At 33.9% G+C, this 22,916-nt stretch overlaps 3 protein-coding genes and 1 pseudogene across 3 annotated transcripts; 3 read left to right on the top strand and 1 right to left on the bottom strand.

The window, feature by feature from the left end:
• Positions 1-6,176: 6,176 nt before the first annotated feature.
• LOC148929416 (nitrate regulatory gene2 protein pseudogene) lies at positions 6,177-6,863 on the top strand (annotated as a pseudogene).
• Positions 6,864-8,337: 1,474 nt separating this feature from the next.
• PAP15 (purple acid phosphatase 15) lies at positions 8,338-11,704 on the top strand. The gene is made up of 7 exons (XM_048094185.2): positions 8,338-9,070; positions 9,406-9,597; positions 9,823-10,156; positions 10,284-10,501; positions 10,589-10,779; positions 10,871-11,155; positions 11,281-11,704. Exons 1-7 carry the CDS (start codon positions 8,803-8,805, stop codon positions 11,458-11,460), a joined length of 1,668 nt encoding a protein of 555 aa, XP_047950142.1. The 5' UTR covers positions 8,338-8,802; the 3' UTR covers positions 11,461-11,704.
• Positions 11,705-12,006: 302 nt separating this feature from the next.
• LOC125195903 (PLASMODESMATA CALLOSE-BINDING PROTEIN 2-like) lies at positions 12,007-14,451 on the bottom strand. Its single transcript, XM_048094186.2, has 3 exons — positions 13,797-14,451; positions 13,476-13,509; positions 12,007-12,463 (listed from the first exon to the last, which is right to left on the bottom strand). The coding sequence occupies exons 1-3, from the start codon at positions 14,095-14,097 to the stop codon at positions 12,202-12,204; spliced, it is 597 nt and encodes a 198-aa protein (XP_047950143.1). The 5' UTR covers positions 14,098-14,451; the 3' UTR covers positions 12,007-12,201.
• A 7,156-nt stretch (positions 14,452-21,607) lies between these two features.
• LOC125196586 (ethylene-responsive transcription factor ERF062-like) lies at positions 21,608-22,512 on the top strand. The gene has a single exon (XM_048095169.2). It carries the CDS (start codon positions 21,630-21,632, stop codon positions 22,419-22,421), a length of 792 nt encoding a protein of 263 aa, XP_047951126.1. The 5' UTR covers positions 21,608-21,629; the 3' UTR covers positions 22,422-22,512.
• Positions 22,513-22,916: the final 404 nt, after the last annotated feature.

Raw genomic sequence — 22,916 nt, 5'->3', positions numbered from 1 at the left:
TGAAATTGGGATTTTTTTTTTTTTTTTGACAGAATAAAAAAATGCAGCGCGTTAGATATTGAAACTGTAACGTGGCACGTGAGAAAGGTCTCAGGACGTGTTTCAGCCAATGAGATAAAAGTTTGACGCGTGTGATCTTCAATTTAGTTTGAGGTATTTATAGTTACTTTTATTAGTATATAAATACAATCATTTTTAATATTTTTTGGTTTTATTTTCAAAATTTATATTTTAAATTCAAATACTTGAATTTCAGATTTTCTACTTTTTGTGATGATAAACCATTTTGATGAGATGACGTAGACTATATACTACTAGTAGTACATGAGTCCTATTCTAATGCTTATAGCACCCTAATCTAAAATCAAGATTAAATCTCCATCCTTGGATTTTAAAATGAGTGGATGAGATTAAAGCTCACAAAATCACAATAAATAGTAGACAAAATATCAACAAAAGGGTAATATCGTCATTATGTTATCATATGATAATTTTCGTGAGTGTTTTTTTATATCAACATTGTGTATTACAAATATCAACAATATGAGATTAGAATATCAACACAAGGACAAGAAAATATCAACACATTTTTATTGAGATTGGACATGCATAATATTAAGATTTTGCCTACAATATATTGAGATTTTTTGTTGTATTTGTTGAAAATAGTTGCTTATCAACATGCACGAAAATTGAAATATAATTTATCAAATTTTATCATCCGAACATCGTCGGAACATATGCAGTTGAGATCTCGTTGGAATCCTTATTAAATTATCTTTAATTTGATATATTTTTTGCAAAAAAATAATTTAAATTGAGAGAGTTACATAAATTTAAAGATTTGAGATGATTTTGAGGAGAGAGAAAGTAGTTAGTTATAATTACTACATATAGGATTTGACATTAATACCCTCTTAATTTAATTAATAATTATTTAAAGTTAAAATATATTACACTTGAAATTATATTAACCACAAGATCTTCTAATATAATGGTTGAAAATTGGTCTCAATTTGGGATGGGTAATTAGTTAGCAATTGATTACATCCCAGTAGTACATAACATATTATCATCTACATGTCAAAATATGACAAATTATTTTTTTATAAATATATAAATTTCAATATTTTTTAGTATGTTTTTTACCCATTAAATCAGTTTAGCTTTTTTTCAAAAAAATAAGTAAGTAGGAGTACATATAAAACGGTTTAGCTTTTCTACCCATTATATTGAGAAGGTTCATATAAAACGGTTTAGCGTTTTATATCGACATAAATTCACTTAGAGCATCTCCATGAGAAAAATGTATATTGAGAAGGTATATTTCTCATTTCTCTTCTCAAAAAGGTTATTATATCTTTTTCAAAAGAGTGAACTTCAAAACTGGTCCATGGACTATGGATTTATCTCAAAAATAGTCTCTGGACTTTAAAAATATCACCAGTAGTCCCTGGACTAAGAGTTTATATAAAAAACGGTCCTTTTGCACTGTTTTGAGATGAAAATGCTCTTTTGGAGGGTTTTGGGGTGTTTGGGCAATTTGGTCTTATTACACTTTTAACATTTTAAATATTTTAAATATGATATTATTTCTGTTATGTACTAAATCTGATATTATTTCAAAATTATCATTCTTCTTCCCTTTTGTCATCCTTCACTTTGTTTCTTTATTTCAATATTAGATTTAATTTTACAAAATTAAATTTTAAATTTCAATTTTTAAATATCAATAAAAAATTTTAATTATAAAAATTATTAAATACAAAAATAAATAATTTTTTTAATTATAAAAATTATTAAATAACAAAAATTAATAGTCATAATCAATATTTGATAGTGTCTAATATTTAATCAATAAGGTATGACAACGACTTAGTTTCAATCAATATTTAATAGCTTTAATCACAAATAGATCATATAACACAATTTATTATGAAATAAATATGCATCTAATGTAAGACTAATATAATTTTCGTTTATTTATTTGAAAATAATCAAAATTTACTAGAAAATTTCAACAAAAATACTCCTATATAAAATTTTTAGTAGGATCAAATTTTTAGTCAACTTCATAATATTCAATCACAAGCAATTATAACAACCTAACAAAGGCTAAATAGAATAGCTCTTATTTTCCATCATGATTATTATTTTTTTGTACTTCTTCAATCCAGCTGAATATTATATTAAATAACAAAAATTAATAGTTTTAATCAATATTTATAGTGTCCATGAATTAATAGTTTTAATTGAAAAAATTTATTGATATTTAAAAATCAAAATTTAAAATTTAATTTTGTAAAATTAAATCTAATATTGAAATAAAGAAACAAAGTGAAGGATGACAAAAATGAAGAAGAATGATAATTTTGAAATAATATCAGATTTAGTACATAACTGAAATAATATAGATTTAAAATGTTAAAAGTGTAAAAAGACCAAATTGCCAAACCCCCCAAAACCCCTAAAAGGGCATTTTCGTCTCGAAACAGTGCAAAAAGACCGTTTTTTATATAAACCCTTAGTCCAGGGACTACTGGTGATATTTTTAAAGTCTAGGAACTATTTTCAAGATAAACTCATAGTCCAGGGACTATTTTTAAAGTTCACTCTTTTTAAAAGTAATAAACTCCAAAGAAAGAAGGTAAATTAAAAAGGCAAACAAAATAACTAACTTTTTACCTTTTTTTTTATTTATCAAAAAGAGGTAAAGATACTTTTTCAAAATGAAAGAAGATATAATAATACCTTCTCAAATAACCTTTTCATTGGAGAATAAAATTTTATAAAGAATAAATAAATATGGTAGTATTTCTTTTTACCTCTCCATTTATCCTCTTCTTTGAAGAGATGCACTTATGCATGACATATTTTTCCATCGTTATATTTTCATTCTATATTTAAGTATATATTTCAGTTTTTTTTTCCCCTTCTGATTTGCAAATCTCAAAATGCATTTTTAGAATTTTAAAGAAATGCAAGAAAATCACGAATGTTTATGTACTCCTATCTTATATATAAAACATATAAAAATGATATGTTACATATCTTACGGTGAGTATCACTCTCGTTTAACTCATGTTTAGTATTATTCGTTTCAATTTCTGTGAGCTCTGTATATAAGTATAATTTGCTACGTGTAATTTTCGTTGTTAATAATTAAATCGAAAAAGATAAAAAAAAACTACCAAGTTAGGGTTTTGGATGAAAATGTCAATATTGTGTTTTGAAAATATCAACACAATGTTTTGAAAAATGTTTACACATAGCTTATATTGACATTTTACATGTATTATATTGACATATTTTATATATCATGTTGACATATGTTGCTGGATGAAAAATTGAAATTTTTTTTATTTTTTTTGAAATTTTGACATCGTAACATATACAAGTGAGATCTCGTTAGAATCCTTATGAAATTATCTTTAATTTGATATATGTTGTGCGAAAAAATAATTAAAATCGAGAAAGTTATATGCGTTTTAAAGTTATAGGATATTTTTCAAAAGTCAGTTACAACTAATTTGTTATGAATTGACCTTAATATCCTTATTGACATTTTTTGTTGATCGTATTGACATTCCGTGACTAATGGTCTGGACCCTTAATTTGAATATCTAATAGCTATTATTTAGTTGTAGTTAGCAAGAAGGTATTGAGTCAACAATATAACAGATCATTCCTCTCTAAGCACAATTATTTTTCTTTCATATACTCCCTCCATATCCCTAAAGAGGATGTATTATTTCATTTTTTATCCGTCCTAAAGAATATGAACATTCCAATTTTGAAACCTGAAGACTCTTGTTTGGATATTCTATGTTTAGACTGTATGCACAGAAAAGAATAACAAGTTTCTCAGGTCCAGCAAATCCACAAGATCACAGGGTCTAGGAGCTCACTGGTCGTTGGAAAATCTCGGTCGTCGGACACACAGAATACTTCTTAAAAAAAACCCTCAACCACGTATACTAAAACTTAGCACAGGGAAGTAGAGATCGATCCCACAGAGACGGATGCGAAATTAAACATGCTCAAGGATTCGGGAACTATTTTTGGGTTGGCTGCTGCCACACATTTTTGGGTTGAGGAAATTAAACTAACTTGGAATTGAAATCTGCTACGCTAACAGCTAGATCTAGGCAGAACAGAAATCATGCATGTAAACTGGAAACCGAGTCAATCACTAGATCTAAGAAACTACTCCAAATTACCTAGACCTGGGAAATAAATTGACGGTGGAGACCATTTGCTGAAAATGTAAGGTACGGATGAAAAGCTGGAAAACAACTAACTAAAGTACTAACTAACAGCGACATCATCTTCTCCAATCGATTTGCATAAAACATTCAGTAAAACAAAGATGGAACGTGAATCGGAAACGAAGCAGACTAGATTTAAAGCAATTTTAACGAAGAACAATTAAAAAAACTAAGCAGGTCTACGGCTACTAGACGGAGTAAGTTGAAAAGAGAGCAAAGAGTTCGAAATCCATGCACAACTTGATTCCCCTATTCAGATCCAACCTCGGATGCTACCGGATCCAAGCATCCGACACAAACCCGGCCAAAAACAAACCCATAACTACAGAATCGCCAAACAACCTCCGATTAACAACAACAACACAGATCCACAGCCGAATTCCTCAGATCGAGCACAGAGATGTCCAAAACAGAGATTAACATATAACAGCCGAAATAAAACTTCAAATAACACAGAATCAATGTAGATCAACACAAGATAAACACCATCATGACAGAAACTAAATGCATAGATAAATCGGTAAGTAGCAACAACCAAATCGACTTCCAAACGTGAAGTTCGACGAAATAAAGCACGAAAAACTGAATGAAAAGCAGATTGTTTCTTTGCCCTTCGCAAGGACGGTGTTACGACTGACTTTCCCTGAAGAAGAACTCCTTAGAACCCTAAACTACCCCAGAATTCCCATTTCCCAAGTGTGTGTTTTTGTGTGTGAGCTAAGAGCAATAATCTGTATATGCGTGTGATGCATGCTCCTTTATTTATAGGCGTTGAAGTGGGCCCAACGAGGTATAGATAGTCTTTGTTGCCCTCAGCTATTGACTCCCTTCTTCTAGCCTTCTTTTCCCCTTCAGTTCTGCTCACTTTTCCTTCATTTCTCTCGCTAGTCCATTTTCTCCGGCTCTTCCTGGATCTAGCGATTTCGTCACACACCTGGCTTAAAAACTATGTTAGACCCAGTAAAATAAGGTGTTTTCACCACATAACCGATGCATGAAATTAGCCTTATCAAAACCTCTCTTCTTTCTAATAAGGTGAGACTCATTCTCCACTAACAATACTTTAAAAACTTTCTCTATCTATCTCTATCGTACTTTATCAATAATACATTAATATCCGTGCCGAACCCAAAGTTCATATTCTTTGGGGACGGAGGGAGTATAAGGGCTCGTCAGGTAGCCCGAAAATGCCGTGAAACCCAAATCTTACACGCCTATTCCACCGTTTGGTTCGCCGAACACCAAACGGCCGACCCGGAATAAAGCAGTCGGGTTTCAGGCTTATACATACTACAATCAGCACAAGTGTGTTAACTCTGTCAAGGTGAGGAGTGGTATTAGTTTTCGGCTTCCGCCGATTACGCTGAAAGGAAGCGTATTGTGCCCAATTTGCCCTCTGAAGCCGCTAATTACTTGCGTTTTGCGAACCGTTGCAGGTGAAATCGGGTCGTCGCTGGTGTGCAAGTATAACTCGGCGGCGTCACACTCTTTTCAATTCCAGTGTCATACTGTTTTCTATCCGGTTCTTTCGTGCTACCTTCCGGGTATGCCGAATTGTCGATTTTTGGCTTTGATCTGTTGGCAGTGAATGTGAATTTGGTGTTGATGTTTGAATTCGAGTCCGATTTGCACAAATTTTGTCTCTGCATCTGGTAAAAGTCTGGTACGCCAAAGTCGTTTTGCATTTGTGCCAATTTTGAAAATTTGTGTTCGATAAGACTGGGTTGCATAGTTGATTTCGCCCTGAAATCCGGGTCAGGTTTTTTTCAATGTTCGATTCATGGGTGTCGTATCGATCTGTTGCTTAATTTTTTTCAGCCCGATTTGGTCAGCTTAATTAATTGGTTTTGTTCCATCAAACTGATTACGATTGCCCATATGATGGTTGTGCATTGACCTGCAGCTCTCATGGAGTATTTCGACAAGGCTGCTTCCGCTGGCGAGCAGGTGACAGAGATGCTGGAGGCCGGGCGGGATCAGCTGCATCGAAGCTTCAAGCAGTTGAGAACTGAATATGGCTGATGGCTCTGTTTCACATGCTATATATGCTTTTGAGTTTGAGTTGTGTTTTCTTTAACATATGACTGTGAATTAGATTTGGTGTTGTAGAGAGTGTGTATCACTCTAGTGGAATGTTGAGCAACTTGAGCTCAAGCTGGACTTCAAAGCCTCCATTGACGCTTAAATACCAGTTCGAGCCCAGCTCAGTCGAGCTCTCCAGTGGCAATTAGAGCTTGTGTTCCACTCGGGGAACGCCTCTTGGCTTGGGAGAAGAAATTGTACCAGGAAGTGAAGGTATAATAAGCTTGTAAATCGTGTCTACTTATTTCAGAATTTCATATCTTATGTGTGTGATCACAATTGCAGGCTCGTGAAGCAGCGAAAATCGAGCATGAGAAGGAGCTATGTGCACTTCAGGGGCAGGAGTACCACGGTGAAGAGGAGTCGAAATTGGACAAAACAAAGGCCTCGATAAAGAAGCTGCAATCTCTAATCGCTATGACATCTCACGCTGTTCAAACCACCTCTTTTGCCATTGTTGGACTACGGGACTCTGATCTCATCCCACAGCTTGTTGAGCTTTGTCATGGATGAACACTCTCCCACATTTATAATAGTATCAATGTTATGCACAACTTAGCATAGGTTAGCTAACTCAGTGAAACATTTTGTTGTTAACTCTTCCTCTGCTCAACTTGAACTAAGTACATGACAATGGTTGTTGCATTGATTGTCTCTCATTTATATGTTCTTCAAAGCATGCTAGAATTGGACCTTGCATCGATAGTCTGTTTTCGAGTCTTTTATGAAACAATAAAGTGTGAATTATATAGCATATCATATCAGTTAGGATGAGTAATCATAGGAGCATTTGCACTTGGTACACTTTTTGGAGTTGATGTGCGGCGCTAATATTTGCCCTGACGTGAGAGGGTAGTTTAGGCAGATGGCATTTTGTTTCCTTTATTCCTTGGTTGAACCAAACGCTTGATATAAGCTCAATCAGCCCTCTATGGGCTGAACCAAACCACATACTATCCTATCTACCAATTAGAGAAAGCCCATTATCCATCAAAACATGATAAAAATTGTTTGGGCTACCAGACGCACCCTAAATATATAAATTGAAACGAACAATACTAAATGTGCATAAAACGAAAATGATGCTCAGATACGGAGTTCATATAAAAAAGGATATTGGCATCTAATATCACAAAACTTTTAAAAAGTAGGGGTTTTCCCACGAACGTTAAAATTGACAAATAATATCACGAACTTTGCTCCGGATCTATTTTTCCCACGAATGAAAAAATTCCACAAATAATATTATAATACGATTATTTTTCGTAATTTCTCGACAACAATTTTGAGAGTTTCAAGTTTTTCAATATTTAAAAATAATTTTTCTTGAAGCACATCCTCCAAAATTGTTTTTAATTTATTAACATAACATGAATTTTTTCATTCGTAGAAAAAAACAAACGCGGGATAAAGTTTGTGATATTATTTGCCAATTTTAAAGTTCGTGCAAAAAACTCAATTTTTTTAAAATTTTGTGATATTATATGCCTATACTATATCCCTATAAAAAATGACATCTACTTCACTTTAGAGAAAATATAAGTGGACCGCATATCAGGCCAATGGCCTCATCTCCATATCGGATATTCTACGCGAATAATAGGGCAAAAGAATATTCTTCTCGATTAAAACATTTCGATTTCGATCCATCAAATTTTTTATTTTCATTATTACTATATAGTAATACTATTTATAGTAAAAAATAAGAAAATATACCTTAAATATAATATTAAAATCATGTAGACACAACACATAGTCTATTATGCGTACTAAAATCTACCAAAATATTAAACTTTGAGATTTGTTCCGTAATTGAGTTTATTTTAGACTTTGAAATTTTGTTTTAAATTTATAAATTTTATAGTATGAAAATGACACATACGACTCACACAACAAGATGATGCATGAACATTCCTTACAATTAATTACACCATTGTACTTGACTACTTTCACATGATTTGCATTTAATTTTTACAAATTGGAAGTAGTAGGGTTGTAGACACGTTCAATGCATAAATATTGTTTTAGTAAATCATTGAAATCAAATCTACTATGCTAATTTAGGGGATTTAGACTAAATACATAGTCATAATTTATTGAATTTATCATTTGAAATATGCCTCGAAAACGGCAAGCATGCAGCAGTTCTCTGATTTCGAGGTGCAGATTATAATTGACGATTTTGTATCGATTGATTATATAACTGACATAACCGCTCACCACTACCCTTTTAATTCTTCACCCCATCTTCATATTCACACACGCATGTCTATATATACAGAAATAGCCACTTTGTAGGAATGCGAATTTGCAGAAATCTAGAGCTCTCATTTTGGGAGAATTTCGTTTGACTCATAAAGAAGGGAGCTTTATTGCTTTTCAAGATTCTTTTTTTCAATGATTTGATTTGATTTGATTTGGGTTTAGATTTTAGCACGTTTGAAGGGGGGAAATGGCCCCGCAAATAGGGAAAATGGTGGTTGCCGTTTTCATTCTTCTTTTCTTGGAATTAATTCAAATTCATTGCAAAATTCCCACAACCCTCGATGGGCCCTTTGATCCTGTCACTGTTTCATTGGATGAGAATTTCAGGGGGAATGCTATTGATTTGCCTGATTCTGACCCCAGAGTGCAAAGGGATGTCTCAGGTTTCGAACCTGAACAAATTTCGGTCTCTCTCTCTTCCACTCACGATTCTGTCTGGATTTCTTGGATTACAGGTTTGAATCTCTTCTTTTGAGCCTTCAAATTTGGTTATTTCCTGATATTTTCTTTTGTGCATTCATTATGTGGTGAAACTTATGATGAATGAATGTTAAGCAGCCCTTTTCTTGAATTTGTTGGATTATAGATGATCAGCTATGATTTAATTAGGCCTAGTTACTATTTTGAAGTGAATGCTAAACTTATGATGAATGAATGCTAAATTAGACATAGTTACTATTTTAAATGAATGCTGAACTTATGATGAATGGATGCTAAATTAGGCCTAGATGAATAAATGAATGCTTCATTTTGTGACTGGTTTCTTGATGATGATGATGATGTCTTGCAGGGGAATTTCAGATTGGTGACAACATCAAACCGTTGAATCCGAAGAGTATTGCCAGTGTGGTTTACTATGGGAAGCTAAGATTTCCTATGCATCGCATAGCTACCGGAGAATCTGAAGTCTACAGCCAGCTTTATCCCTTCAAAGGACTCAAGAACTACACTTCCGGAGTCATTCATCATGTCCGTCTCACAGGTGCAGTAAAAGAGTTTTCGCCTTTTCCATGTCGAGTTGCCTGATAATCTTTACTTGAAGAATGCATCCAATCCATCAATCATTTTTAGCTCCTGGTCTTGAATTGTAGTGTGTTTCCAAATTTTGTTTTATAGGAATATTGATTTTTCTGCTCTGACCGACACTTTGCAACGCACAAATCTTGATTTTAATTGTGATGGTAGATTTTCATTTATTGTTTCTTAGGTTTGGATCCTGATTCTCAATACCACTACAAGTGTGGTGATCCTTCAATACAGGCCATGAGCCGTATCCTACATTTTAGGACAATGCCAGTTTCCAGTAAACATAGCTATCCTGGTAGAGTAGCTGTGGTTGGAGACCTTGGTCTCACATACAACTCCACTTCCACGATTGATCATGTAACGAGAAACAGTCCTGATCTAATTCTGATGGTTGGAGATCTGTGCTATGCTAACTTGTATCTTACCAATGGCACTGGTTCTGATTGCTATTCATGCTCGTTTCCAAATACTCCTATACATGAGACTTATCAGCCCCGGTGGGATTATTGGGGAAGGTAACATCTCGATTATCTTAATAACAGTTTCTCTTACTGGTTTAAAATGTGTAACTCTAGTTGTCATAAACTTCAAACAGTTCTGAGACTATATATAACTGTGACATTTGGTGTATGATCCTTTCAGATTTATGCAGCCACTGATATCTAGAATTCCAATAATGATGGTGCAAGGGAACCATGAAATAGAAGAACAAATCCACGGCCAGACTTTTACTTCCTTCACTTCTCGATTTGCTTTCCCACATAAAGAAAGTGGCTCTTCTTCCCCATTCTATTATTCGTTCAACGCAGGAGGCATACATTTTGTCGTTCTAGGTGGATATGCTGCCTACGGCAAGACAGGTAACAGTAAGCCTTTAATTATTATCGTATAAGTCTCTGATAGTATTTGTTACAGTTGGTTCTAATTCCATGGCTCCTTCACTGCAGATGATCAATACAAATGGTTGCAAAGGGATCTAGCTCATGTGAACCGAGATGTTACTCCGTGGTTAGTCGCTACATGGCATCCTCCCTGGTACACCACTTACACGGCACACTACCGGGAAGTTGAATGCATGAGGGTATCCATGGAAGAGTTACTGTACAAGTATGGTGTCGACATAGTCTTCAACGGCCACGTAAGTTTATATGGTCGTAAATCATGGTTTATTATGTCGTTCTTTCGCTAAAACCTAAGAGAACAATTAAAAAAGGGGAAACAATATTTAGGTACATGCATATGAGAGGTCAAACAGAGTGTACAACTACACTCTTGATCCATGTGGTCCTGTCCACCTCTCAGTTGGCGATGGGGGAAATAGAGAGAAAATGGCAACGATACATGCTGACGAGCATGGCAACTGCCCAGAGCCCTCCACCACGCCCGATGACTTCATGGGGGGATTCTGTGCACAAAATTTTACATCTGGACCAGCTGCTGGGAAGTTCTGTTGGGACCGACAACCTGAGTATAGTGCTTACAGAGAAGCCAGCTTCGGCCATGGAATTCTCGAGGTACTTCCATTTTGTCTGAATCCTTCCTTACAGTCTGAGGGCATAATTGGGAGTATGGATGTCATCTACGTTGACAAGTCGAGTTTGTTCTTGTTTAGGTCATCTCATTTGGGTTTATCGTGCAGGTGAAGAATGAGACACATGCTCTGTGGTCGTGGCATCGCAATAAAGACATGTACAACGAAACTGGTGATCAGATTTACATTGTAAGGCAACCTGAGAGATGTCCAGTTGAACCCCAGGTAATCAAACTCTGGGGAACTGAACATTTGAACAGTGCATCTTTTTTTGATTCTATTAATTGAATATTTAAAAGTTTCTGGATCTTGAAGGGTATGAATTCTTATAGTATCCTTTTAAGGTTTCAACTGGAAACAGCTGTAAGCCCACTGCAAAAATGAAAATTTGAAGAAAAAACATTGTTAGCTTGTTAGTAGCTTTTAAAAAATATTGTTAGCTTGTTAGCTTCTAAGGTTTTAGAATTTTGTACATTACTACAACTTGTGTAAGATTGTCAACAGATGTTCAATGAAGGAAAATTTACTTGAATTTCTTGCCTTTTCTTTTTCTCTCTCTCTTATAATCTCAAGGTTTCTTCCAATGGCTTATTGATCTGATGCAATTTTTTGCTTATGTAAATTTGCAGCTTTAACATATGAAAAATGAAATGATGATATGAATGGGGATGAAGAAATTGCATTCATTTATAATTATGGGATTTTTCTGTATAATTATTCATATTCTCTGGTATCACATGTATGTGGAATATGTATTATGTAAGGATTGAAGAGAAGATTATATGGGATCCAAATTCTTGAGCTGCTAATCCAGTCTAATAGTAAAACATAAAATGACCAAAAAATTGGGTATTAGTTCTACCAACCTTCAACTGGGAAAATGTTGAGCTTGCCGATACAACTCGAGGAAAAGATCAAATATCTTCCTGAGAGAGACAATCAAGGAAGGCTACAAATGGCTAACACAAAACTGGGGTTCACCTACTTCTCAAGCTATATATATATATATATCCTGATGATTATACAACCCTAAATTATCTGGCAAATAACCATGAAACCGAGCAAGATGATCAGAGGAGACGAGGCTGTTTGCTGCAGTAAGATTTTGGACCCCTTAGACATGGGGGCGTCGGGGATAACTGGCCCTGTCCCCGTGCCTGTCCCTGGTGTTAGTCCGGCTCCACTTCCGTATAGAGGTGTGGCTCCTGAGGGTGGTGTGGTTGAACTTGGAGTGGTTATGCTTGTGGGTGTTGTGGATGTTATTCCTGATGAGACTCCTCCTCCGGCAGAACTGCAAAAAATCAAGAGAGGCGAGTTTTTTTAATGTATGCCTTCCATGGAAACAACACAGATAGTGATCCAAAACCTTCTGTTCAAATAATTAAGTTTTACGAATGTGAGTAATATGAATGCGAGTAAGTCGCATCATAATAAAAATATGAATTGAATCGCAATCTGTCGAGCTTACTGCACAGAATCAGTAAAAGAAGGCCAAAGAGGGAGAACAGAAAGAATCAAACACTAAACAAGTCAGAACAATAAAACATAATTGTATTTTGTATTAGCATTAGAATGTCAGCAGATGCTCATAAAAACTTGGCTTTTCAGAGTTAGGTAAAAAAAATTTGTACAAATTGATCTTCTGGTTTTCCACTTCAAATTTACAGGTATACACAAAGGCTAAACAACCTAAGATTTAGCTTCCCCAACTTTTTAACCTCTTTCTTTAGATCTCTAAGCAACAAGCCTTTAGCCTCTCCATAGAACTTTGCAATTTCTACAAGACATGACTTCTGAGTTCTGTGGTTATTTGGCACGAGGTCCAAACATTTCGACATTGCAATTTTTTTAATCGCAAGAATTAAACCCTTAGCCTATGGATGCTAACCCAAAGTGTAATTATCAAGAAGTGCACTACATAATAAGACAACCTTGTTATAAAAAAATGAACCCACATGAACAAGGACAAAATGAAGCTCCCATATCAAAGAAGCATAATTCTTATATCTAAACGATAAAATACTTTATACTATGATTTACTACAGAACACCGTATACATAACTCGATGACACTTTTAAAAATAAAGGCATATTTACACTCCAATTCTTTATAGTGTAAATACAAATTCATGCTATATGTGAGAATTTATAATATGAGATGTCACTAAAAAAATGGGAATAATGTCAAGGCACAAAACAGCAAAATGAGAAACTTTTGGAAAAGCACAAGAACTCACTGCAGAAACACCACACATCATCTAAAATATATGCAAATGGAGTGGGAAAAAAAGAAGAAAGTAATACCTTGCAGATGATGGGTAAACACAAGATCCATAGCCTGAAAACAGAGAAACACCAACAAATTTTTAAAAAAAAATGAAAAAAATAAAGAAGAGCCACCATAAAGTTCCAATTTTTCCACAAGCAAGAAGTAGCCAACTACATGCAGATATTAAACAACACAAGACCACCCATATCCTCAAAACAGAAACACCAACCATTGTTTTTTTTTTCAAATGAAACAATCAAGAAGACTCACCAAAAAGCTCCAATCTTTCCACAAGTAGACACACTCACTCAAACACACATATGTTATGTAGAGAGAGAGAGAGTAAAAATACGAACTTGGATCAGTTCTGGCGATGGTAGAAGTGGAAGCAAAAGAGCAAGAGTCGGGAGCATTGTTCTTGCGCTGATAATAGCTGTTGAAAGCGTAGGACGCATGAGCCTGCAGCGTATTAGGCAGAAAGCAAAGCCCATTCGGCTGAATGGGCGAGCAGTCAGCTCCAGCGCTGCATGCATAGTCCAGAGCCGTCTGCAGCGCCTGCTCGCTCGCGTCGCTCCTCACCACGCACCAGTTTCCCGCCGCCACCGCCGCCGCCGCCGAGAGCAGGAGCACCACTCCGAACACCGCTTCTGCTGCCATGGCTGCCCCCTTTTGAGTTTTGAGCTACAGAGAGAGAGTGTGGAAGAAGGGAGAAGAGGGTGGTCAACAATGGGGTGATTCTGTCTGATTTCTTTTTTACTACTCTCTTTATTGCTGGGGCCGATGTACTTTCCTTTTCTTTTGCTCCATCCCCTCCTGTTTTTCCCTATTTGTCATGTTTTGCTCTTGCTGAACAAGTTAATGTCTGAATTAATGTTTTCTGCTACCCTTTTGTCCGAAGTCGCGAGCATCGAGGAGTCCAGTCAAATTCATACTGTGGAATATCTCTTCATTCTTCAAATTTGAAAAAGAAGAAAACAAAAATTGAAGTAAGTAGCAGATAATTATCAATGCTTCTGCAGGTTTTAAAGCAATGTAAAAAACACTGGGTTTTGATAGCTGGATCTGGGCTATGGATTGGGCTGGATAAGATCTAAAAGTAAATTGGACCAATAGCATTACTTCTATTTTTTTTGGTGCTTAACTTCTGGATAAAGGAACATATCAGTAAACTTTTCGTTATTTTATTAGTCATTTCGTCACATTATTATGGGAGGTAATATCTTTGCAGTTAGTATTTTTTTTTTCATTTTAACTTAGTTGGAGTGTAAAAATTGGCATCTTTTTATTTATGATAATTTTTTCATTTTAAAGATGTGAAGTCTATTTTTTATTAACAATATTTTAAATAATTTTTGCATTAAAATTCAGTGACATCCACTACCAAAATCATTTTTTGTGTATTTCTTTTGTGCCTTCTATATTACATAAACACATTCAGTTATCAAACGTGTTTATACTAGTATACTTTTAAACTAACGAGTACTGGGTAATGATAAAATGCAAACTCATATATTGTAATAATTCTAAACTTTTCAACACAATATCAATACAACGTCAACACAGTGTAAAATTTCAAGATTTTGATGTCAACACAACATCAACCGTTGACGTGTTGACATTTTTTATTGCTATCATTTTATCATCTGTTGATATTTTAATATATATGTATATTTTCTCACATATTTTTCAATTCTCCTAAAAAGTTAGTGCTTTAATTAACGAATGGAGAGAGTAATAAATTTGTAATGTAATTATTGATTATTTATACTCTATGATTAATCTATCAAAGACAGATTTATTGATATAAACTTCAAAGGATTGTTTTATTTAATCAATTCCTCCCTGTGGGATTAATTGCAGTCCTTGTTAAAGTTTTTGATAAAACACAATGATTTTATATCATATTATGTTATGTATGATGTGTGTAGTATGAATGAAAGTTTAGTATGATCAATGAAATACAAACGAGATTATTTTCGCGACGAAAAACATATGATAGTTCCATTTCCCAAATCAAACATGGCCCAAAATAGTAGTGAGCTTTAAATTTTCAATCAAATGAGCCCATTACGTATATAAATTATCACTAACCCTGCTCCCTGCAAATGGGATTAATTAATTCGTAAGGTTACGAAATACTTAATTTTTTATTATTATACGAGATGCGGCATTTATAATTCATAGTACAATATTTATAAGTCACTTTTATTATTTAGACCCTATATAAAGTGTCTCAAAGGGTCCCTATCCTATATAAGTGGAAATAATTTAAAACGTGAGTGGTTGCACCGTGACCAAGTTATAAATCGTACCTAGCCAATGTTTCGTCGTATTTATTCGTTCTTTTATTTATTTAATAATTAACAAACTAAATGAGGTGGAGTTATGTTAATAAAAAATTACCGGACTCAGCACGCGAAAGAGAATGAAAATATAATGAAATATGTAAAATATGATTAAAAATTGCAACCACCTTCACTCGCATAATGGAGTTGTTTAACTAGGGTATATCAAGTTTAATTACTAGTACAAGTTAAAGTATTTATTTTGCAGAAATTAATTTGGTCTTATTTGTATCAAATCCTGCACTTATTTGGCGTGTGACGATTGCAAATTGAAAATTTAACCAAAGCATGCATGGTAAAATATTTCATTTAACAATTTGGGATCCGAACAGAAATTTGGCAAAATTGGGTTTGAACTTTGAAGTGGTTCTTTTCTACAGTCAATATTCGTTTATTCATCAATTTGCAGAAGTTAGATTTTTTTAGTCAACATTATATCAAAGATTCAAAATTTGTTCCTCTTTTAAGTGGTGCAGAATGTACTACTCCATCAATTGCATTAGTTATTTGACCACCACAGTAATATTTCTCATACTCTTTTGCACTACCTACAAATCTATCATGGAGCATTACACTATCACTTAATTTCATATTTCTCATTTCTTATTAATTACTTATTTATAATTATGACTTTCAATTGTATAAATTTTTGAATGAAAACAAAATAAAATATCATTAAATAAGAAAATTATACGATTGAATAATGGAAAATTAACCATTGGAATATTTTTCTACATTAAATCCATTTTTTTGGATTTAAAAAACAGGTAAAATTATTAAGAAAAATGCTATGTAGTGCAATGTAAACCTAATCTACAGTACATCGTATTCCCAATTCACAAAGACCGATACAAGTAAACCTAATGCTCATAAACTGTTTTTTTTTTAATAATTTGAGATCAAGATGATATACTATGGCTTACTACGAAAGCATGGACATAGTTTTTGAACAAATATACAAACTCCAATAAAATAATTCTCTCCATTATTTCACTATCACAAACTTTAGTACAAAACATAATTGTGCTATATTATATGCTCCATAAACGTAATTACTGGGAAAACATGTTTAAAAAATCAATCGAAGTAGTGATCTAGGAATTAGTGACACGTGGGACTGACCAATTTATTGAAGGAATTTTTTAATTGCACTTTTCCTTTTGTGCACCTAACTTTTGTTTCGACATTTTATGACTAATTTGGACCACATAACTTCCTTAGTGTTTAGTTGTCTACCTTATGACGATAATATTAATTAGACAGCGATAAGCTTGATTAATTAGAATAATCCGAAAAGTATTTTGATTTATAATTGGTGGAAGGCATGATGGTCTTATTGTTGAAGAGAAGATGGGGGCAAGTACAACTGAGCTTTTGCAGAACATGATAATTTTATTTAATCACTAATTAAGACTTTGCTGGTTGTCTAAGTATGCAGCCATTTAATTGACAAAATAAATAAATTATGATATGCGTACATGGACAAAAGTGACACAAAGGTATTACTACATCTCTTGAAATAAAATTTCCTTTTTCATGTAAAAAACACTAAATTAGAAAATAAAATGTCAAAAGCTATATTTGTCCATAAATTTTAAGTAATTAATTGGTTTTGTTTTCTAACAAGTGATCAATTTCAAGACTCCGTTATTAATTACACACTTATTCATCTATTAAGAATTTGCAATACTGAGAGTAACACTTTATTATTAATGTCAAGTAACGCATGTTTAAAGACATTTTTCTTATATGTGTTCATTATAGGGAAAATAATTTTACATACATATATGAGCACTATCCTCGTTTGATGTCAATTTGTTCGTTTTACTTATAACTTCAAATAAATGAATAAAATTATGGTATTTAATAGAATTAAAAGAAATGTGTAGTAAATAATGAAAAAAATTATGTATAGAATGTTTCTCATGATTAAGTTGATTCTTTTTGGGTATGATTGTGACAAAATATATAAAGCTAGATTCTATTTCCCATAAGAAGATGAAAATTGTGTGAATATTTTATTGCTAGAGAGCAAGTGGTGTGCAATAAAAGTAAGCATCGATCGATTGGGCCAGGGGAGGGGAATCCATTGGAATGTATTTCTAACTTTTTAACAATTTCCTACTAATTTCTTTTAATGTTTAGTTATTTTTGGTATGTAAATATTTTTATCTGAAAAAAACTAATTAACCGGCCTTTATAAACATCTATATCGACTTGAATAAAATCATTTAGTCCTTTGATAATGTAAGGATTTTTTATGAGAACTGACAAGGGTATTATCAGAACTCAGAAAGTGAGAAATCAATGATCAAATTCCAATACTCCCCTTTCTCTTCTCCTTTAAAAAGAATTTACAACTTATAAATGAGGAACCAAATTTATTGTGTGACAATATTTCAAGTATGTTTTATAATGATAGAAAAAAATTACAACAAGTTTTCTACTCTAAACCATATAAATAAAGCGTTCTGCATTAATTGAGTCACAAATATGGCTCTTCAACATACAAATATTCGGTAAGAACAAAATTTAAAAGTTTATAGTTATTTGAGAATCAGTATGGCAAGTTAGTCAAAGAGCATTTTGTGGATATTCAAAAATGAAGCAAGTATATAATTTTTTTTTCATCATTTGAAAATTGGTGAAGCTAGCAAAGTTCTTATCTTCTCGTCTAAGAATTTTGGAAAAGGAGAAGTTAAATGAGCACTATATAACCACAGCATATTCCATTCTCATCGTTATTTTGTTTTTTGTAGACTTCCTACATTATTTGATGTGATGTTCAAACATAAAAAGAAAACACTAATTTTGATAATTAATTGATCAACACATGCCACTAGCAATAATGTGGCTAATGAATCCATCCACATGCCTAAGCCTTGTTTTGGAAACTAAAGTGAATATGTTGCTACAAGGATCTTGGTTTTATTCCAATATATACATGTCTTTAAAGTCCAAAATTGTGGCAGGAATAAAGTAGTACTATATGATGATGGTGAAAAAGAAAAATAAAGTTAAAAGCAACTTTGAGCAACTTGGGCATTCAATAATATTATGGGCAAGTGAAAACAACAGAATTAGCTAGAGGAAAACCATGTGCTAGTTGGCTTTAAATAGCCATTAGAAGATCTGTTAATCTTTAGAATAATTTGAACTGACAAAAGTGAACAAGGGATTGATGAGAATCTTTGTCTCTTGTTTTGTTTGTTCCAAGACCTTCCAAGGTTGGATGATTTGGTAATTCTAATCTTTGAGGAAATTGGTAATTGGATATCATAGTTTCATCATTTCTTGAATAATTTGTGTGTTTGGAGATTGGGTTGGGATTCCAGCAATTTTTTTGCAAAAAAAAAGATGGTTTGTGATTGATGTATCCTCGTCATGTCTAGTGATATGATCTGAGAATGATTCATGAGATTTAAAGGTGTAGGTTTGGTGTTGATGTTGGGGACACCCATTATTATATGGGTATCTGCAAGTGCTCGGTATAACCCATTTTACCAAGCACGTTCGCCTTTTTACCGAATGTTTAGAGAAATGTGCTAGTGATATGATAAAAATAAAATTAAAATACGGACTGTTTCTATACTATAGAGAAATTAATCAACATTAGATAATGTTTAGAATGTAAGTATAATTTTTTGTCAGATAAATAAGTATGTGTGTTCAATAAAAAAGATTTTAACTGAGTACCAGGAATTGCTTCTGCATTAGACTGACATGCACATGAATACTTGACATGCACATGAATACTGAAAGTAGTGCATTCGCCTACAAGATTCGAACAAACAAAAGAAAAAATAACTTTACGAAATAAGTAATTTCGCCTCTAATCGTTGTGTTTAAATTCTCACCTCAGAATATTTGTTATGAATCTAAATATATTTTATGTTTGTATTTTCCATTGTATATTATTAGATTATGACAAGAATTACTAACAATAACATAGTTCGTGAATGTGAAATCAATTGTCTCACCATAATATGGATTAAGATGCAGATCTATCTCTACTTAAATTGTTACTTTCCTATTGTTTGAAAAATATAATCAATAATGATTTGCTTTTTATCTACGGTGACTTGAACTCTCTCTATTGGATTAAAGAGAAGAAATGTCTTGTAAGTTGCATTTCTCTAGTTTAATTATTACTTGTATTCGGATTTTGTTTTGAATCTTAAGCCCTCTCGTATATCGAAATTAATAATCTCACACTAACTTAAATAATTTTAGTTACCACATAGATATTTAATGATTCTTGATGGTAAAATGACAAAATTCACCCTCAGACATATAGTATGGCAACAAAATGTCACACACATGCGTTGAGATGCTTATTCATCCCCCTTGGAGGTAAGATCAAGAAAGTGAATATAGACTTATTGACATTAATTGAGGAGTGGCTTAAGAATGTTGATACATTGACAATATATGAAAATGATGTATATTCTAATAATTTGTGGCTCGAATTTGGAGGTGAAAATATTGGTCGTTTTTCACAAAAAACCCTAATTAATTAATTGATCCAATTACTATATTTTTAATTTGATTTTAATTATGCGTTGTTAAAGCGTCTCCAACCTCACCTCAAAGGCCACGTTTCGATGCCAGAAGAAAAGCCAAAAGTTGTATGAATGCCTTAATTAGTTGTTTGCTCTAGACTTTCCTAATTATTTTACTACTAGATTAGGAAAAAGACAGCCATGATTTCCTCACATCTATGATGCAAGAAAAATAGTTTATTTGCCCTTTTCTTTCTTAATAATACTGCTTGATGATAATGTTAACTATGTTTTGCCCTTAAATAAAACGTAACGACAGCCAATCATTGGATGGCCCTAACCTTCATTATGAATAAAGAAATGCGCCTAATTACAATAATTAGTAGATAAGATATTAAATGATAACCTCATTAACTTTTCACTGAATTCGTGGATTTAGTACTACATTAGAAATATGATGTTAACAACCCATAAAAAGTTCAATTTCTTGCCATTCGAGGAATTAATTAATCAAACATAAAATACCAACTATCAAATCAAGTTCATATCAAGACTTAGACATCCATTCATCAAAGTTCATCCTTAATAATGAAAACAAATTTTATTCTTAATAAGCGCAACTACAAAAGACATAATTTACCGACGGATTGTGGCCATCGGCAATAGCCAAAGCAGCCTATGTCCCAAAAAAAAGTTTACTGACAAATTTTGGCCATTGGAAAATTTACCGACGGACCCCACATAGATAAAATCCAACGTCGGTCGTTGGAGCTCGTATTTTTTTTGTAGCATTTTTCTTGATGCATGTAATTTGTAACCGAAGACATATATTCGAGAATTGAGAGAGCTTCCTCTATAACATTCTAGCTAGTAACTATACTAGTAATATTTTACAAATCCCACAAAAGTGAAAAAACCTTGATTACATAACCTTTAATTAGTTATCTATCTTAAGCCAAAAAAAGTTAGTGTGGGATCGAAGTATGCTTTATACTATTTTAACTAACAAACTTCAATGATGACACTTTTGTTTGTGCTATCATGTGGACGAATAGATAAATCACATGTTTGTTGATTGAAGAACAACCTAACAAAAAAGTAAATCTATAGAGAGTTTAAGGAGGTTCTTGTCACTATCATCCAAGAATATTTATTACATTAACCCTAACAATAATTAATAATCCCAAGACGCAGGAGCGACAACGCCACACATGTTCACTTTTCATTGGCCGAGATTCCAAGGCACGAATTTCTGAATAACTCCATTAATTATTTAATTAACATATTACTTGTATAAATACCCTTGTTGTCACAACTCTCTCTCTATTTGACATTCACTCACATGGCTAAGAAATTTCCAAAGATGGAGCCTTTGAATATTCAATTATCTGAGTTTTCTAAAGAGAGTATTGTGAGAAAGCTTCATGCACATTCTTTTCTTCCAACATACAACCACAATGAAACCCCAAATTATTCCCATCTTGGCGGAGGAGGCTCCGAATTTCCGAATCTGCCCCTGTTCGCGCACGCTCCATCGCCTGGGGCAGCGGGGGTAGATTTGTCTTTTCAGGAAAACCCTTACTTCCCCGCGGCGGAAGGTGATCACCAAAGCCGGCAGACGTGGCTGAAGATGAAGACGCAGCCGATGAAGCGGGCGGCGGGGGCGGGGAAGCTGTTCAGGGGGGTGAGGCAGCGGCACTGGGGGAAGTGGGTGGCGGAGATACGGCTGCCGCGGAACCGGACGAGGGTGTGGCTGGGGACGTTCGACACGGCGGAGGAGGCGGCGTTCGCGTACGACACGGCGGCGTACCTGCTGAGGGGGGACTACGCGCACCTCAACTTCCCGCACATGAAGCACAAGATCAGGGCGAACTCGCTGTGCGGCAGCACGGTGGCGCTGCTGGAGGCGAAGCTGAAGGCGGTGGCGCAGGCGAAGAAGGAGGCGGGAGGGTCGTCGTCTTCGTCGGAGGAGGTGATTGGGAAGGAGGTGGCTGAGGTGGAGAAGAGCAGCAGCAGCGTCGTGGAAGCGATTGGGATTGGGGGTGGAGAAGGTGATGCGGTTCATCAATTGAGCAGAGTGCCTTCTTTGGATATGGATATGATTTGGGATGCTTTGTTAGTCTCAGATTTATGAGATTAGTATAAAGTTTTTATTTTTATTTTTTTGTGTTTTTTTTGGGGATGTATAAGGGATTCTCTATGCAATGTTATTGATAATTTCTTGATGATGTTGAGTAATTTTTTCTGTTTTTTTTTCCATGTTTGTTTGCATTAGTATAACCAATAATCTGTGGAGAATCTCTAATTTCTTATACTTTGACATACACAACCTTGTTTTCTGGAAAAAGAGTTTTTTTTTTAACATAATTTCTTGATGAAAAACATATATATAGAAGAAATGTTTGTTTGCATTAGTATAAGTGTAAAACCAATAATCTGTGGAGAATCTCTAATTTCTTACACTTTGACATACACAACCTTGTTTTCAATAAAAAAAATCTTAATACTTTTGTAGATTTTATTTTTTTTAACAAAAATTGTGTGCGCATCCTGCATCGTCTCCCTACCGCCACCTCCTCTCCTCAGGTCAGATCCTCACGCATTGTAAGCGGGCGTTCGCAATGAGTCT

Source organism: Salvia hispanica, chromosome 4 (assembly GCF_029641045.1).
Source record: "Salvia hispanica isolate PSC_SH4W2 chromosome 4, Shi_PSC_v1, whole genome shotgun sequence".
NCBI lineage: Eukaryota > Viridiplantae > Streptophyta > Magnoliopsida > Lamiales > Lamiaceae > Salvia > Salvia hispanica.
This window is presented reverse-complemented; position numbering and strand designations above follow the sequence as displayed.

Excerpts from the sequence above, each read along its gene's own strand:
- PAP15 (XM_048094185.2), top strand. The coding sequence starts at position 8,803 with ATGGCCCCGCAAATAGGGAAAATGGTGGTTGCCGTTTTCATTCTTCTT. Across the intron at positions 9,598-9,822 it reads TCATCATGTCCGTCTCACAG|GTTTGGATCCTGATTCTCAA; the intron begins GTGCAGTAAAAG and ends ATTGTTTCTTAG. Across the intron at positions 10,157-10,283 it reads CGGTGGGATTATTGGGGAAG|ATTTATGCAGCCACTGATAT; the intron begins GTAACATCTCGA and ends TGATCCTTTCAG.
- LOC125196586 (XM_048095169.2), top strand. The coding sequence starts at position 21,630 with ATGGCTAAGAAATTTCCAAAGATGGAGCCTTTGAATATTCAATTATCT.
- LOC125195903 (XM_048094186.2), bottom strand. The coding sequence starts at position 14,097 with ATGGCAGCAGAAGCGGTGTTCGGAGTGGTGCTCCTGCTCTCGGCGGCG. Across the intron at positions 13,510-13,796 it reads CATCGCCAGAACTGATCCAA|GCTATGGATCTTGTGTTTAC; the intron begins GTTCGTATTTTT and ends CTCTGTTTTCAG. Across the intron at positions 12,464-13,475 it reads GTTTACCCATCATCTGCAAG|TTCTGCCGGAGGAGGAGTCT; the intron begins GTATTACTTTCT and ends GATTTTTTGCAG.